At 42.0% G+C, this 17,760-nt stretch overlaps 1 protein-coding gene across 1 annotated transcript; it reads left to right on the top strand.

Annotated features, from left to right (window-relative positions):
• Positions 1-2,494: 2,494 nt before the first annotated feature.
• slc25a44a (solute carrier family 25 member 44a) lies at positions 2,495-16,287 on the top strand. Its single transcript, XM_023984829.2, has 4 exons — positions 2,495-2,703; positions 13,536-14,229; positions 14,391-14,518; positions 15,814-16,287. Exons 2-4 carry the CDS (start codon positions 13,593-13,595, stop codon positions 16,003-16,005), a joined length of 957 nt encoding a protein of 318 aa, XP_023840597.1. The 5' UTR covers positions 2,495-2,703; positions 13,536-13,592; the 3' UTR covers positions 16,006-16,287.
• Positions 16,288-17,760: the final 1,473 nt, after the last annotated feature.

The following is a 17,760-nucleotide window of genomic DNA, read 5'->3' as shown; positions in this document are numbered from 1 at the left end:
TTAAACTCAGTTTTTCACAATTCCTGACATTTAATCCAAGTAAAAATTCCCTGTTTTAGGTCAGTTAGGATCACCGACTTTATTTAAGAATGTGAAATGTCAGATAATAGTAGAGAGATTTACTTATTTCAGCTTTTATTTCTTTCATCACATTCCCAGTGGGTCAGAAGTTTACATACACTCAATTAGTATTTGGTAGCATTGCCTTTAAATTGTTAACTTGGGTCAAATGTTTCGGGTAGCCTCCACAAGCTTCCCACAATAAGTTGGGTGAATTTTGGCCTATTCCTCCTGACAGAGCTGGTGTAACTGAATCAGGTTTGTAGGCCTCCTTGCTCGCACACGCTTTTCAGTTCTGCCACAAATTTTTTATGGGATTGAGGTCAGGGTTTTGTGATGGCCACTCCAATACCTTGACTTGTGTCCTTAAGCCATTTTGCCACAACTTTGGAAGTATGCTTGGGTCATTGTCCATTTGGAAGACCCATTTGTGACCAAGCTTTAACTTCCTTACTGATGTCTTGAGATGTTGCTTCAATATATCCACATAATTTCCTGCCTCATGATGCCATCTATTTGTGAAGTGCACAGTCCCTCCTGCAGCAAAGCAACCCAACAAAATGATGCTGCCACCCGTGCTTCACGGTTGGATGGTGTTTTCGCTCTCCCTTTTTCCTCCAAACATAACGATGGTCATTATGGCCAAACAGTTCTATTTTTGTTTCATCAGACCAGAGGACATTTTCCAAAAAGTATGATCTTTGTCCCGATGTGCAGTTACAAACTGGGTCTGGCTTTTTTATGGTGGTTTTGGAGCAGTGGCTTCTTCGTTGTTGAGCGGCCTTCAGGTTTATGCGATATAGGACTCGTTTTACTGTGGTATAGATACTTTTGTACCCGTTTCCTCCAGCATCTTCACAAGGTCCTTTGCTGTTGTTCTGGGATTGATATGCACTTTTCGCAACAAAGTGCGTTCATCTCTAGGAGACAGAACGCGTCTCCTTCCTGAGCGGTATGACGGCTGCGTGGTCCCGGTGTGTTTATCTTGTACTATTGTTTGTACAGATGAACGTGGTACCTTCAGGCGTTTGGAAATTGCTCCCAAGGATGAACCAGACTTGTGGAGGTCTACAATGTTTTTTCTGAGGTCTTGGCTGATTTTCTTTTGATTTTCCGATGATGTCAAGCAAAGAGGCACTGAGTTTGAAGATAGGCCTTGAAATAMATCCACAGGTACACCTCCAATTGACTCAAATGATGTCAATTAGCCTATCAGAAGCTTCTAAAACCATGACATAATTTTCTGGAATTTTCCAAGCTGTTTAAAGGCACAGTCAATTTAGTGTATGTAATCTTCTGACCCATTGGAATTGTGATACAGTGAATTATAAGTGAAATAATCTTTCTGGAAACAATTGTTGGAAAAATGTATTGTGTCATGCACAAAGTAGATGTCCAAACCGACTTGCCAAAACTATAGTTTGTTAACAAGAAATTTGTGGAGTGGTTGAAAAACAAATTTCTTCATCGTAAGTGTATGTAAACTTCCGACTGCAAATGTATCTATTGATTAGATATAGTCCTGAATTAGTCATTCAGCAGAGCGTTAAAGTGACAGTACAAAAGTGAAGTAGTGCGATTTAGACTCAACTTGAGTTCACCGATTTCACAGCCTCAGAGTAGGAGCTGTTACCAAGCCTTGCTGTTCTGGACTTGTTGGACCTCATCCGTTTACTTGACGGAAGAGGCATAAAGAGGCGATTGGCTGTTTTGTATTCTATGGACACACTATCAATCGTTTTGCTTGTTCAGTAATTGATCACCTGTAGGCCTACAGTGCAGTGAATGGAGTACAAAGTGTTGCTCGGCATTTAGACCTCTGTCCCCCATGAAATAACACCACATTTAAATTCTAAAAACCCAAGTGAATAATCCCAACCCCACTTTTACTTCGGCACCTAGAAAAATATGTATTTCATATACAGTGTACTGTGTTTGTGGCATTTATTTGACCTTGGAACATGTTTTAAAACTCACATTTAATGCAAATGTCACTTAAATATGAACAAATATGAATCACTGTTAATATTTTACAGGTTAATGACACTTCTACTGTTACGTCCCTTACAAAAAAAGATTGCAGTTCTGAAAAAGTGCAGTAAATGCAGGCGACTGTGGTATGTTGGATGCAGTAATTGCAGAAAAACTGCAGTTGAACTGCAGTTATATGGTACTGTAACTGCAGTTTTACTGCAAAATTACTAGAATACAAATGTTATTTTGGATGCAGTATTTGCAGCATACTGCAGTTGTACTGCAAAATTACTAGAGTAATTTTTTTTATTTTGTACGCTGTATTTGCAGCATACTGCAGTTGTACTGCACTCAAATTACACTGTAATGCAGTAATACTGCAATCTTTTTTCATAAGCGAGGGAGGGGACTTTTATTTAGAAAAATGTCGTGACCCGGAAGCACGTTTTTTTAGTGTTGCTGACGAGACGCTCGCTCAGGCATCGGTGACCGTACATCTACGAATGGACGGCATGAATTTGATATCAAACCATATTCTAACTGGTCTGAATCCTTTCAACGAATGCTTAATTTTACAAGGCTATTAGAACGTTATACTTATAGTTCAGTTTAGCCATCTGTAGCATAGACATGGCGTCTTGAGCTATGTGAAAATGGCTCTATAACACGGTAAGTCACGTTTCCTTGTTTTGTAAGGTCGATGCACCATGTTTATTCCTACGATGTCACATAGCTAAGCTTTTTATCAACAGTTCATGCGATAGGTTTAACCAGCGCGCTCATGGTAAATTGTATTATTCAATTGCGTGTGCGCTGTCTGCAGAAAATATTGTCACAATAGCTAGGTTTCCATACAATTGGGGATCGATTTTCATGCGAAAGTAATAAATCCGCAAAAGAAAATATGCGAATGTTCCCACCAGTGGTGATTCCACCAAACTGACTTGTTGCGGATACAAWKCAGTGCGTGATGACGTAGTGCGCACATTTACTTTTTCGCTCAAGTTTTAATGTACCGAGAAAACAAAAAACGAAATTAAAATGTTTCCATCGCATTTTCAACTCTAACAAATTCCCACAATGTCGAATTAACAAATTCTGTCTGCATTTATAAAATTACACCGAAACTTGCTGTTTCCACAGCTGTCTTGATTTTTWAAAATACGGTATGACATTACTCGCATTAAAAACTGGATGGAAACATGGTTATTGAAGCCATTATTTGTATCTAAAACTAACCCATTCCTAGACTCTAACTGCTTAAGTGCCTATTGACGATAGTATCTTATAGTCGAGGGAGTTTTGTTAAGGTTTTGACACTCGTTCTGAACGTTAAAATGCATCGCATGTGGTACAGTTTTGGAAATATAAGTAATGTATCTTTCATATCAACGAGGAGGGGGGGAAAAGTGAAATTACTACCACCTATATAGGGTTATTGTTCCCACACGGCCATATCTCTATGTTACATTGCATGTTTACAGAAGACCTAAGTGGCCGCGTGTACTAATTAGCTATCTAGTATGCTCCGAACACCTGTGTGTAAGCATAACTGGCAGATCTGGCAGGGCTTGCAAACTATCACGGATTGCAAAGGGAAATCCAGCCACGAGCTGCCCATTGACGCAGGCCTACCAGACTAGCTAAAAGCCTTCTATGTGTGCTTCGAGGCAAGCAACACTGAACAATGCATGAGAGCACCAGCTGTTCTGGACGACTTTGTGATCATGCTCTCCGTAGCCGATGTAAGACCTTTAAACAGGTTAACATTCACAGGGCATGCGCTGACCAGCTGCCAAGTGTCTTCACTGACATTTTCAACCTCTCCCTGAACCAATCTGTAATGCCTACATGTTTCAAGCAGACCACCATAGTCCCTGTGCCCAAGAAGGCCAAGGTAACCTGTCTATATGACTATTGCCCCATGGTACTCACATCTGTAGCCATGAAATGCTTTGAAAGGCTTGTCATGGCTCACATCAACACCATCATCCCAGACACGCTGGGCCCACAATTCACATACCGCCCCAACAGATCCACAGATAACGCAATCTCTATTGCACTTCACACTGCCCTTTCCCACCTGGACAAGAGAAACACCCATGTGATAATGCTGTTAATTGACTACAACTCAGCCTTCAACACCATAGTGCCCGCTATGCTAAGGACACTGGGACCGGACACCTCCCTCTGCAACTGCATCTTGGACTTCCTGACGGTCCACCCCCAGGTGGTGAGGGTAGGCAACAACACATCCGCCAAGCTGATTTTCAACACAGGMGCCCCACAGGGATGCGTGCTTAGTCGAATCCTGTACTCCCTGTTCACCTACTACTGTGTGGCTGCGCACAACTCCAATACCAAGTTTACCAACGACACGACTGGTAGGCATGATCACCAACATCGATGAGATAGCCAATAGGGAGGAGGTCAGAGACCTGGCAGTGTGTTGCCAGAACAACAACCTCTCCCTCAATGTCAGCAAGACAAAGGAGCTGATCGTGGACTACAGGAAACGGAGGGCCGAGCTCACCCCATCCACATCAACGGGGCTGTAGTGGAGCAGGTCGAGAGATTGTAATTCCTCTGTGTCCACATCCCTAAGGATCTATCATGGTCCACACATACCAACACAGTTATGACGAGTGCACGGCAATGCCACTTCCCCCTCAGGAGGCTGAAAAGATTTGGCATAGGCCCTCAGATCCTCAGAATTCTAAAGCTGCACTATTGAGAGCATCTTGACTGGCTGCATCACCACTTGGTATGGCAACTGCTTGTCATCAACCACCAAAGGCGCTATAGAGGGTAGTGCGTACTGCCCAGTACATCACTAGGGCCGAGATCCCTGTCATCATCCAGGACCTCTATGCCAACCGGTGTCAGAGGGCACAAAAAATTGTCAGACTCCAGCCTCCCAAGTCATAGACTGTTCTCCATGCTACCGCACGGCTGCTACAGATCTACCTCAATTACATCGACTCGGTTCTGGTACTCCGTGTATATAGCCAAGTTATCGTTACTCATTGTGTGTTTATTATTATGTGTTCTATTCAAACGCAAACAATTCACACAATGAAGTTATGAAAYAATGAATGTGCACAAATTGGCRGGATAGAGCGCATTCTGGAGAGAGAAGTGCATCTGGGCGCATGGTCAATCCGACGTCTGCATTGGCAATGCAGCATTTACGGTGATACAACCTCCGCAGAAGTCATGCTTCTTGCGCTTCGCGGAACAGCACAGAGCTGTTGTCAAGGAAGTCAGTTTGTGTTTTCTACCGTCAACCAATCATGTCAATGCGGAGCTATACAGAGCCCTCCGCATTGTTACAAAATTTGGGAGGCGATGCGGTATGGAGCTTGATTTGGTCTCTGCATGCCTCTGGAGGCTTAGCAGTTGCGTCACACCCTCCATATGGAGCCTCTGACCACATTTTTGGATTAAGCATGAATTGCCTTTTAATCTAGGCGTCCGCAATGGGTTAGTTCACTGAGATGGGCGCAAATATATATGTTACTGCTCAAATTAAAACAATCTCGGTTGRCCAACAGCCTAACGACCAAACAATCTACCAGTCGACTAATTGGGGTCAGCCCTAATAAGTAGTCACTAATCTGTTAGCTACACATTAATTTAACAAACTAAAATCAAATATTTATCAAGACACATTTCATGCAGTATGCAGGGTTCCCACGGGTCCTTGAAATCCTTGAAAGTTTGTGAATTTGAGAAAAAGTTTTTGAAAATGGACATGGGTCATTGAAAGTGCTTGAATTTATAWATTTTGTGCAAGAATATAAATTGAAGTTCTTTTAGTTAATAAAAAAAAAAATATTTACGTCAGTAATAGGCTACGTKCCGCTGTCTGTGCATCCTTGTTTCACGCGCCACCTGCCTCGAGAGTGCGACGGTCACGTGCGTGCATCAGTGATTGAAGTCGGATGGTGCAGGTTAAACAGCAGCAAGCAAGYGAGAAAGCTAACGTTAAGCGAACCTTCAGCTATGCCTGGAAAATGTAAATTCCAGGACTCGTGCCTCACTAAAGACAYTGACAAAGACTAGCTTGTTAAAGATCCGCGGGACATCCATATGGCCCATTACAGAGCCTGCAGCAAGTCAATAAAAGTTCACGCCATGGGCGAAGCAGCTGTGACGAGCCATGCTGCTGGAGCATCACACAGGACGGCACTCTGCAAGTTAAAAGCAGGTAGGTCCTACCACTGGTAACATGTAGAACGGAATACAACAACATACTTAGTTAGTTACTAACGTTAATTAGTTAGCTAGATTATTCTGTCTCTTCATGGTTAGGTAAATTAACTYTAACGTTACAGAATTATTCGGTAAAATTAACGTTTGCTATGTTGTTAGCTAACGTTATCTTGATGTCTCAGTCAGTTCTCCCACAGAATCACACCTGTCAATATAGTGCTAGCAAGCAAACGTTAGCTAAGTTGTTAACGTTACGTTAGCCAACTTGCGGCAAGCAGAGCTGGACAGTGAACATTTAAAATTAATGACAGTTTGCTAACGTTAGCTGAAATTTTACATTTAGTCCAAGGACGTTCGCTAGAGTTGTTAGTSACAACGTTTCATGACTAATGCTARCTAACGCCACCTAGYTAGTCATWCATCAGACTTGGATATACATTTTCTTACAGCTCCCACACTATTGAACTATGTGGAAAAGTCATCGTCATCTACATCCCACCTAGACAGTCTTCTACAACTATTACCACATTCACCACCACCTCAAGACAGTCCGTCATAACTGGCGTTCCCAAAGAGGACACATTGCGCGCTAAGACATTGTGGTGTCTGAATATGATGGAGTCTCACTACTCTTTCCACTCTAGTGAACGCACGGGTGAGTGGCATGGTTTATAAACTGTCACCTGTAACATTAAGTTATTTTCAAGAACATGTTATGTTTGTTTTCATATTCTCTGTGACACACACGTTAACACACAGGCTAGAAACAGAAATAAGTGTTTGAAATCAATATATTYTTTTACTCTTAGGTGTGCTGTTCTCAGCGACGTTCCCAGACTGTGCAATAGCCAAGACCTTCGCATGCAGGCCAACAAAGTCCAGCTATGTGTGCACACATGGCTTGGCTCCTCATTTCAAGCACTTGTCTAAAAAACTGTCTGCTGGGGGGGGGGAGGACTATGTACTTCACTTTGATAAGAGCCTTAATAGAAAAAAACWGTCAAAGCAGTGTGACTTTCACGTCCGTTTTGTCAAAGGTTGCGTCAATCAAATCTGGTATCAGGATAAAATGTGATTCAAAGTCACCGAATATACTTTAAGTATTTTTATTWAACATAAGCTCAGAATGGTAAATGCAATTTTCGTATATACGGGTTCACTGTATCACCACGCAGGGTAAAGCAGAGAACTGACTGAAATAGTACAGACATCTTCTTTTATACTGTGACAGAGGTAGTTCCAACTTTAGAGTTGGCCTGTCACAGTAGAGGCWTAGCGTGGTTTAAACTTGCTAGCCTATCGGTGGTGCCCAGACACAGCACTCAGGATTCAAATGTCCGGAATGGTGTTTGTGAAGAATGAGCTGATTTGTTGGTTTCTACACATTCCTCAGTTCCTGTTTTCTTGTTATTCAGCATTTTTCCTACACATTCCTCAGTTCCTGTCTTCTTGTTATTCAGCATTTTTCCATTTTGTCTCAACCTTGTGGTTTGCACAGTCGACACCCTAGATTAACAACAGCTTTTCTGCAGTCACGCTATGTTTTGTGATTAACATGTCCTTTTTCTATAAGGCATATATTTATGTTAAAAGAGAACAAAACCATCCTTCACAGTTTATGGGATGAGGAAAGTTGTGACGAGATTTTAAGATTCTAAATTGGACCTTAAAGCGGTATATGAGAAGAGCACCGAAGATCTACCAAAGAAAAACATGGTTCAGATCTCCATGGATGGACCAAATGTAAATTGGTCATTTTACTCAAAGGTTGAGAAGCCCTCACTCTTATTGCCAAGTCCTATAGCCTGAGAAAGGGTGCTAAAGATAACAGCACAAATAGCTGAAATAGAAACACTACCTGAAAAGCAAATGAAGGGGCATAGCAGCAAAAAGCAAGGGTTGGGCACTGTTTTAACAGTTTAAGAAAGGGCAAAACACTACTCAATGAGCAAGTGCTAAAAAATAAAATAAAAAAGCAAATTAACCAAAAAGGCCAACAACCCCAGAACACAATGGTTGGGGAAATGTTTTATTTACTTTGATCCAATTCATTTATCTAATCTTTTGTTGCAAAAKATTTTATTTATGGTCATGTGTTTTTGTTTATCTTTTCATTTGGYCATGTTGATGGAAAAAAAGGTTGTGTTTTTACTCTGCGAYGTGTTTTGTGAAGCTGGTGCTAATGAAATAAACGAGGAGTTACTTAGCTCTTCAACTTGTAAATAAGTCTTTGTCTTTATCGCTCCACTTAAACAAAATATATTGTTTTGCTGTGCTGTGTTAGAGAAGGCAAGAGACCACGTAGTCTGCCATCACTGTTCACACATTCAAGCCTCTCTCTTTTTAATTGTTGTCTGTGAGCTTCTGTAAAGCCTGCTAGTTCTCATTATAAAAATTWGCATTGTTGTAACAGTAATTAACCTTGATCCATGTCTCAAACTRTGCCATGTTGGGTCCTTGAATTTGAGGGAATTGGGCCTGGAAAGTCCTTGAATTTGATGTTTAAGAAGGTGTGGGAACCCTGAGTCTGTTTATAAACTAGATTTGCGTAGGTATTCCTCAAGTACAACTGAGTTATATTACTATAATTGAATGGGAGGTTCAACAGACCACGTTTGTCACAGACTATGATGGATCCTTTGTCATTTYAGCAAGCCATGACACCCATCATCTGAGATGATTTGCACAAAAGGCTTTGCACAGGCAAGGATATTGCTGCCAGTAAGATTGCACCTAAATCAACCATTTATCGGATCATCAAGAACTTCAAGGAGAGCGGTTGAATTGTTGTTGTTGTGAAGAAGGCTTCAGGGTGCCCARGAAAGTCCAGCAAGCACCAGGACTGTCTCCTAAAGTTGATTCAGCTGCGGGATCGGGGCACCACCAGTACAGAGCTTGCTCAGGAATGGCAGCAGGCAGGTGTGAGTGCATCTGCACGCACAGTGAAGCAAATACTTTTGGAGGATGGCCTGGTGTCGAGAAGGGCAGCAAAGAAGCCACTTCTCTCCAGAAAAAACATCAGGGACAGACTGATATTCTGAAAAAGTTACTGCTGAGGACTGGGGTAAAGTCATTTTCTCTGATGAATCCCCTTTCCGATTGTTTGGGGCATCTGGAAAAAAGCTTGTCCGGAGAAGACAAGGTGAGCGCTACCATCAGGCCTGTGTCATGCCAACAGTAAAGCATCCTGAGACCATTCATGTGTGGGGTTGGTTCTCAGCCAAGGGAGTGGGCTCACTCCCAATTTTGCCTAAGAACACAGCCAACACATCCTCCGAGAGCAACTTCTCCCAACCATCCAGGAACCGTTTGGTGATGAACAATGCCTTTTCCAGCATGATGGAGCACCTTGCCATAAGGCAAAAGTGATAACTAAGTGGCTCGGGGAACTAAACATCAGATTTTGGGTCCATGGCAGGAAACTCCCCAGACCTTAATCCCATTGAAAACTTGTGGTCAATTCTCAAGAGGCAGGTGGACAAACAAAACCCACAATTCTGACAAACTACGAGCATTATTATGCAAGAATGGGCTGCCATCAGTCAGGATTGTGCCCAGAAGTTCTTGACAGCATGCCAGGGCGGATTGCAAGAGGTCTTGAAAAAGAAGGGTCACACAGGTGCATATGACGTCTTTATGCTGAACTTTCAATTGTAAATTGTCAATAAAAGGCCTTTGACACTTTATGAAATGCTTGTAATTATACTTCAGTATTCTATAACAAATATCTAAAGACAGAAGCAGAAACTTTGTGGAAATTATATTTGGTCATTCTCAAAACTTTTGGCCACGACTGTGACATAACGCTTAAGTGTGATTTGCGAGACGCACATTCTAACATGATGTGAGCAGCTAGGTAGGCTTCAACGGACAAAAACGTTCAACGCAACTCGCCTGGTACAATATTGCGTTTCACTCATCTTATAGACCTAACTAGACCTAGCGTATCAGGGTACACAAACATCAGATAAGTGGGGCAAAAAGAAGTATTTAGTCAGCCACCAATTGTGCAAGTTCTCTCCACTTAAAAGATGAGGCCTGTAATTTTCATCATAGGTACACTTCAACTATGACAGATAAAATGAGAAGAAAAAATCCAGAAAATCACATTGTAGGATTTTTAATGAATTTATTTGCAAATTATGGTGAGAAAATAGTATTTGGTACCTACAAACGCAAGATTTCTGGCTCCACGACTTGTCTTTCTTTTTAAGAGGCTCTCTGTCCTCCACTCGTTACCGTATTAATGGCACCTGTTTGAACTTGTTATCAGTATAAAAGACACCTGTCCACAACCTCAACAAGTCACACTCCAAACTCAAATGGACAAGACCAACAGAGAGTGTAAAAAGGAACCAGAAACAAATTGTAGACCTGCACAGGCTGGGAAGACTGAATTTGCAATAGGTAAGCAGCTTGGTTTGAAGAAATCAACTGTGGGAGCAATTATTAGGAAATGGAAGACATACAAGACCACTGATATCCAGACAACACGGGCGGACTAGTGAATGACCTGGGAGAGATGGGACCAAATAACAAAGCCTACATCGCTAACACTATGCCGCCAGGACTCAAATCCTGCAGTGCAGACGTGTCCCCTGCTTAAGCCAGTACATGCCCAGGCCCGTTGAAGTTTGCTAAGAGCATTTGGTGATCCAGAAGAAGATTGGGGAGAATGTCATATGGTCAGATGAAACCAAAATATAACTTTTGTGGTAAAAACTCAACTCGTCGTGTTTGGAGACAAAGAATGCTGAGTTGCATCCAAAAACACATACATACTATGAAGCATGGGGGTGGAAACATCATGCTTTGGGGCTGTTTTTTCTGCAAAGGGACCAGGACGACTGATAAGAAGGAAATGAATGGGGCCATGTATCGTGAGATTTTGAGTGAAAACCTCCTTCCATCAGCAGGGCATTGAAATGAAACGTGGCTGGGTCTTTCAGCATGACAATGATCCCAAACACAGCCGCGGGCAACGAAGGAGTGGCTTCGTGAAGAAGCTTTCAAGGTCCTGGAGTGGCCTAGCCAGTCTCCAGATCTCAACCCCATAGAAAATCTTTGGAGGGAGTTGAAAGTCCGTGTTGCCCAGCAACAGCCCAATCTACTGCTCTAGAGGAGATCTGCATGGAGGAATGGGCAAAAATACAGCAAAGTGTGTGAAAACCTTGTGAAGACTTCAGAAAACGTTTGACTCTTGTCATTGCCAACAAAGGGTATATAACAAAGTATTGAGAAACTTTTGTTATTGACCACATACTTATTTTCCCATAATTTGCAAATAAATCTAAAAATCTACAATGTGATTTTCTGGATTTTTTTTTTCTCATTTTATCTGTCATAGTTGAAGTGTACCTATGATGAAAATTACAGGCCTCATCTTCTTAAGTGGATGACTTGCACAATTGGTGGCTGACTAAATACTTTTTTGCCCCACTGTATGTGAATGAGCTCTAAGCCATTTTACGTTGGCAAACTACATGTTTTGCAGAATGAGAACAATAGCGAAGCTCAAAACAACCTGAAAGTAGCTAGTTGTTTACACTATACCGAAACACACACTTGCGAAGCTGGCTAGGTAGCAAGCAAACTTTTATCTAACATAAGAAAAATAACAACAGACTTAGTGTTCCCCCTTTCATCAGTGATGCTACTTTATTAGCTAGCTAGTTTATAGCATATCATCTCTCAAAGTATTGCTTGTGTTCAACAAAATGGATCATAACGTTGCGGATAAAGTTGGGTATGGCACAATTTCATGTGTACTACATCTAAAGATCTGGTTCACGATACTGAGAGCTTTGCCATTTGTAAAAGGATGTATTTGGGTGTTGGAGCCTTTGTTCRTGTTTTTTGGATGGCCTTGAACTCCAGAATGAGGCTCAGAAAGSCTGAGTAAGTTTATCAAAAACAAGTGAAATTGCAAAAACAACTGTCTGGAACCTTCTATAACATGCCATTTACATTAACAAATGCAGATTAGAGTCCTAAATAGGGAAATTCTCATCTTAATGGAGCAGATGGGGCTTGTTTTTGGAGTACAACGTGTGTCCTTTTGGCCAAGAAAATGACCTTGCTCCACAGCATCAGCAATTCCAATCCAGTACTCAGAGTAGSAAACTAGAATTCAAGAACTCTGCCAGAAACCCACAGCTTCCATCACTTTGTACGACTCTCCAAAAGCCTCATGGATGYAAAGAGTCTTCAAATACACAGATTATGCTATTAAGTTTGACTTTGACCATGGGAAACCCATTGATGAGCATACAAGGGTGAATATGCGTGTATCTGATATTCTAGTTTTGCTGCTATCAGGATGATGATAACTGGATTGGAATTGCCGATTCTGTGGATGATGAAAACATKGACGTAAATGTGAAATTCATGCATCCAAGTTTTATCCAGCAAGATAATTCTCTTGGCCAAACGGAGAGGACATATGCCTGTTTTTGGTGCATAACATCTGCACCATTAAGGAACAAACCACTGCAACTGGTTGCCAATATCAATTTGGATGTAGCGACATCACTGCAATTAATGCACTGAACAAAGAAAGAATGAAATGAGGAATGAGTAGTCCTCAAGGCAATTTTTTGGTTTTATATGCTTTTTATTTTATGTATGTTMTAACTTAAACACTCAATTTACGTTTATAAATCATCATTTGAAGGTTCAGTCTTAAATTAACATTGAGGGTGTGGGGGACATTCAACAGCACCATCTTGTGATCAGAACCTGGTAATATGCTGTTGTATGATGGTACATAAACTCAACAATTTCAATGACTAATTTCTCTGAACAGGGGAAGATGGCCATCACCAAATTCACTGATAATACATTACATGGTATGAAGAAAGAAACAATACTCCTAGTCGCAGCTTCATAATACTCGTCAGACAGAGAACTGATGCTGTATACTTGCCGTTTGGGTGGGCTTGGTTTGGGGGGGGGTCTGTGGTTGGCTTTTGACAATTTATTTGGGTTCCTCAAGTAATCATTGATAATATGAGGTCTGGTTCAAATCCGATGTTGGTTACTATATTTATTGAATATTCTATCAATTGAAATGGCCAATTTTGGTGCTATCAATTAGCTTAATTTCTCAGAGTTCAAATTGTCTTTAAATAAACAAATAATGTTGCAGGAATGCTTATTAAATCTGTTTCTAACAAACTATTTTAAAACAATCTGAGATGGTGCGTGATAATCTTCTTTTTGTGCTTTTTGAGGCAGAACGACCCATGTTGTCTACCTGCCTCAATGTCCTTCTCTTGGTCCATCAGGTGTTGTGGAGGGCGCGCGGTCCATTCAACAAGGAGCTGTGGACACCAGCAGGYAGGATGGAGGAGAAGAAACGCAACATCCGGATCATTGAATGGGAGGACCTGGACAAGAAAAAGTTCTACTCCCTGGGTGTGTTCATGACCATGACCACCAGGGCCACAGTCTACCCGTTCACCCTCATCCGCACCCGGCTGCAGGTGCAGAAGGGCAAGTCCCTCTACACAGGCACCTTTGACGCCTTCTACAAGATCCTGAAGGCGGAAGGCCCGCGAGGCCTCTACCGAGGCTTTATGGTTAACACCTTCACCTTGATCTCAGGCCAGGCCTACATCACCACCTACGAACTGGTAAGRAAGTACGTGTCCCAATATTCCAGCAATAACACAGTGAAGTCTCTGTGGGCAGGGGGAGCGGCGTCCCTGGTGGCCCAGACCATCACTGTGCCCATAGATATGGTCTCTCAGCAGCTCATGATGCAAGGCCAGGTGGGACACCTGAGCCGCTTCAAGGTCAAACCCAAAATAATGATGGCGACATCCAAGAGCAAAGTGACTTTCGGACAAACCAGGGACATTGTGGTGCAGATATGCGCCGCAGACGGTTTCCGGGGATTTTACCGGGGATACGTGGCATCCCTCCTCACCTACATCCCCAATAGTGCGGTGTGGTGGCCTTTTTATCATTTTTATGCAGGTAGGCGACTTACCTGCCATAGCAGGCAGACACTAAGCAAGCAGTACTAGATTTTAGCTAGGTTTTCTATGATATTACATGACATCGGCAATTCTAAAGCTGCTTGAAATGCATCTGAAATGTTTTTGCGCCTTACATTTTCACTATGTTTATGTTTACAGAGAACCTTTCCAAACTAGCCCCCAGTGATTGTCCTCACCTGCTTCTGCAGGCTATCGCTGGGCCAATGGCAGCAGCCACAGCCTCCACCATCACCAATCCCATGGATGTTGTGCGGGCCAGAGTGCAGGTAAAACCACAAGTATATTGCTTTGTCTGTAAACAATCCTTGTTATGGTTTAACTGAATGAAGAGTGACACATTCATATTCAGTGTTATTGTCTTAGTTAATCCTTTTTGTAATCACTGGTGACATGGTTTGCAAACCATTTCAAGTTTACCATACCAGATCCTCTTATTGGATATACAGTGCATTTGGAAAGTATTCAGACCCTTTCTCCACATTTTGTCACTTTACAGCCTTATTCTAAAATATATATTTTTTTATACAACTACACACAATATCCCATAATGACAAAGCGAAAACAGGTTTATAGAATATTTTTATAAAAAAATAAAAAAAACAGATGCCTTATTTACTTAAGTATTCAGACCCTTTGCTATGATAGTTGAAATTGGTGCATCCTGTTTGCATTGATCATCCTTGAGATGTTTCTATAACTTGATTGGACAAATTCAATTGATTAGAAAGGCACACACTTGTCTAGAGATCCTTGATGAAAACCTGCTCCAGAGCGCTCAGAACCTCAGACTGGGGCGAAGGTTCACCTTCCAACAGGACAATGACCCTAAGCACACAGCCAAGACAACGCAGGAGTGCCTTCCGGACAAGTCTCTGTATGTCCTTGAGTGGCCCGGACTTGAACYTGATCGAACATCTCTGGAGAGACCTGAAAATAGCTGTGCAGCGACGCTCCCCATCCAACCTGACAGCTTGAAAGGATCTGCAGAGAGGAATGGGAGAAACTCCCCAAATATGTGCCAAGCTTGTAGCGTCATACCCAAGAAGACTCGAGGCTGTAATCACTGCCAAAKGTGTTTCAACTGAGTAAATGGTCTGAATACTTATGTAAATGTGACATTTTAAATTTTTTATACATTTGGAAACATTTCCAAAAGCCAGTTTCTGCTTTGTCATAATACATTTTAAAATAAGGCTGTAATGTAACAAAATGTGGAAAAAGTCAAGAGGTGTGAATACTTTCCGAATGCACTGTATTTTGGGGGTATATACTGTTCAAGGCACTTATGAGATCAATTCATCATATTTTACAAAGCAGGTTCAAGGGGTTTTCAGGCCAACTTTTACCAACGGGGATATTTCAACGTTCATAAGAATGATTTGCCTAGCTTAAATGCATAGCCAGAAAAATTCCCATGTTCACCAAGAAACAACTGAGTAGGCATTTGTCAAGACTCTAAAGGGACTCCTCATTTGTCTTTCTACCTCGATCCATCTATTTCTCTATGAACTCTAAAGGTATTTTTTKGGGTGATATGAACCTTTCTCACTGTGGCTCTAAGGTGGAGGGCAGGTCATCGGTCATTGCAACCTTCAAGCAGCTGCTGGCAGAGGAAGGACCTTGGGGGATGACTAAAGGGTTGTCTGCCCGCATCATCTCCTCCACCCCCACGGCCGTGGTCATCGTGGTGGGCTACGAGACCCTCAAGAGACTGAGCCTGCGGCCTGAGCTGGTCAACTCTAGACACTGGTAAATACCAGAGGGACAACCAGGGACAGACCCGGGCTAGACTGGGCCAGGTAGCCAGGGACACTGTCAAACACAGACAAAACATGGCTACCTGGTCCCCCATATTGCCGATTCGGGTTGCCTTTGAAAAACTGTTGCCTTTTTATGTTTTAATGTGAGGTTGGTGGATTTTATCATGATGTTTGGGCAGATKAATTATGATTCATACCTTTTTGTTTTCAGGGAGTACAACTGTAGATATTGGAACTTGTCAATTAGAGGTATGGAGAAAAATGTGTGTTGCAGCAGAGTAAGCAAATGAAAGTGTAATAAGGAGAGTCATTTAATTTACTAATTATAAGGCTTGGTAAATTTGACACTGGGTTAAACTGGTTTTCAAAAAAGACTCACAAACCCTCTGTTGCCCTTAAAGAATGGTGTTTGTTAACTTTAAATGGTACATGTTTGTCAGCTTTGTAWTGTTCATGTATTCACCCAATGGTTGCGTTTCACTGGCAAAGGTAATGWAGACAACCCTGCTGAGAGCCTGTCGACAGGGCAGGTTATTACATTCAAGTTCTCTTCCTATGGTGAGAAAGGACCAGGGCTATGTTGAATAAGAGCAGAACTGCTCTATAGTACCCTTTTTCACAGAATATGATTTGTGTAAAGCAAGTTATTCAAAATAGGCTTGGGAAACACTATGGCATGGTAAAATTACTGGTGCCTCAACACATCTCAATTTAAAAACAGAGCTACCTACTCCTGCCCTCAATGCTTGTGGACTGTTGGGAATAGTACACTATATGGGAATAGTACACTATATACAAAAGTAGGTGGACACCCTTTCAAATTGGTGGATTTGGCTAGTTCAGCTCCACCAGTTGCATAAAATTGAGCACACAGCCATGCAATCTCCATAGACAAACATTGGCAGTAGAATTGCCTTACTGAAGAGTGCAACGTTGAAAGTCATTGAGCTGTCATAAGATGCCCCCTCAAATGTCTACCCTGCTTAACTGTAAGTGCTGTTATTGTGAGGTGGAAACATCTAGGAGCAACAACAGCTCAGCCGCAAAGTGGTAAGCCATACAAGCTCACAGAATGGGACCGCTGAAGTGCGTAGGGTGTAAAAATAATCTGTCCTCGGCTGCAACACACTACCAAGTTCCAAACTGCCTCTGGAAGCAACAAAATAACTTAGTCTGGAGCTTCATGAAATGGACACCCTAAGATCACCATGCGCAATGCCAAGCGTCAGCTGGAGTGATGTAAACGCTTGCTGCCATTGGACTCTGGAACAGTGGAAACACTTCACCATCTGGCAGTCTGACAGATGAGTCTGGGTTTGGCGGATGCCAGGAGAATGCTACTTGCCTGAATGCAGTGCCAACTGTAAAGTTTGGTGGAGTCCCCGCAGCAATGTTCCAACATCTAGTGCAAAGCCTTCGCAGAGTGGAGGCCGTTACAGCAGGAAATGGGGGTACAAACTCCATATGAATGCCCATGATTTTGGAATGAGATGTTCGACAAGCAGGTGTCCACATACTTTTGATCATGGTGAGGCAGCCATTTTAGGAGACCATTGTCCTGAAACATGCCACAATAAAATGCTCTATGAAGTGTTTCTTGGCTAAAATTTGATTTAGCAATTGAATTAATGGTTTCTAAATGTACTACATACATTTCATGGAGTATATGCTATAGTGAATATGGTTGTGTTATGAATATTTCAACTTTTTTTCTGTAAGTTGTAGACTGAACTGTTGCACTTCATTGA

Source organism: Salvelinus sp. IW2-2015, linkage group LG4q.1:29, assembly GCF_002910315.2.
Source record: "Salvelinus sp. IW2-2015 linkage group LG4q.1:29, ASM291031v2, whole genome shotgun sequence".
Lineage (NCBI taxonomy): Eukaryota > Metazoa > Chordata > Actinopteri > Salmoniformes > Salmonidae > Salvelinus > Salvelinus sp. IW2-2015.
Note: the sequence above shows the minus strand (reverse complement) of the source record. Positions and strands in the feature narration are given on the sequence as shown.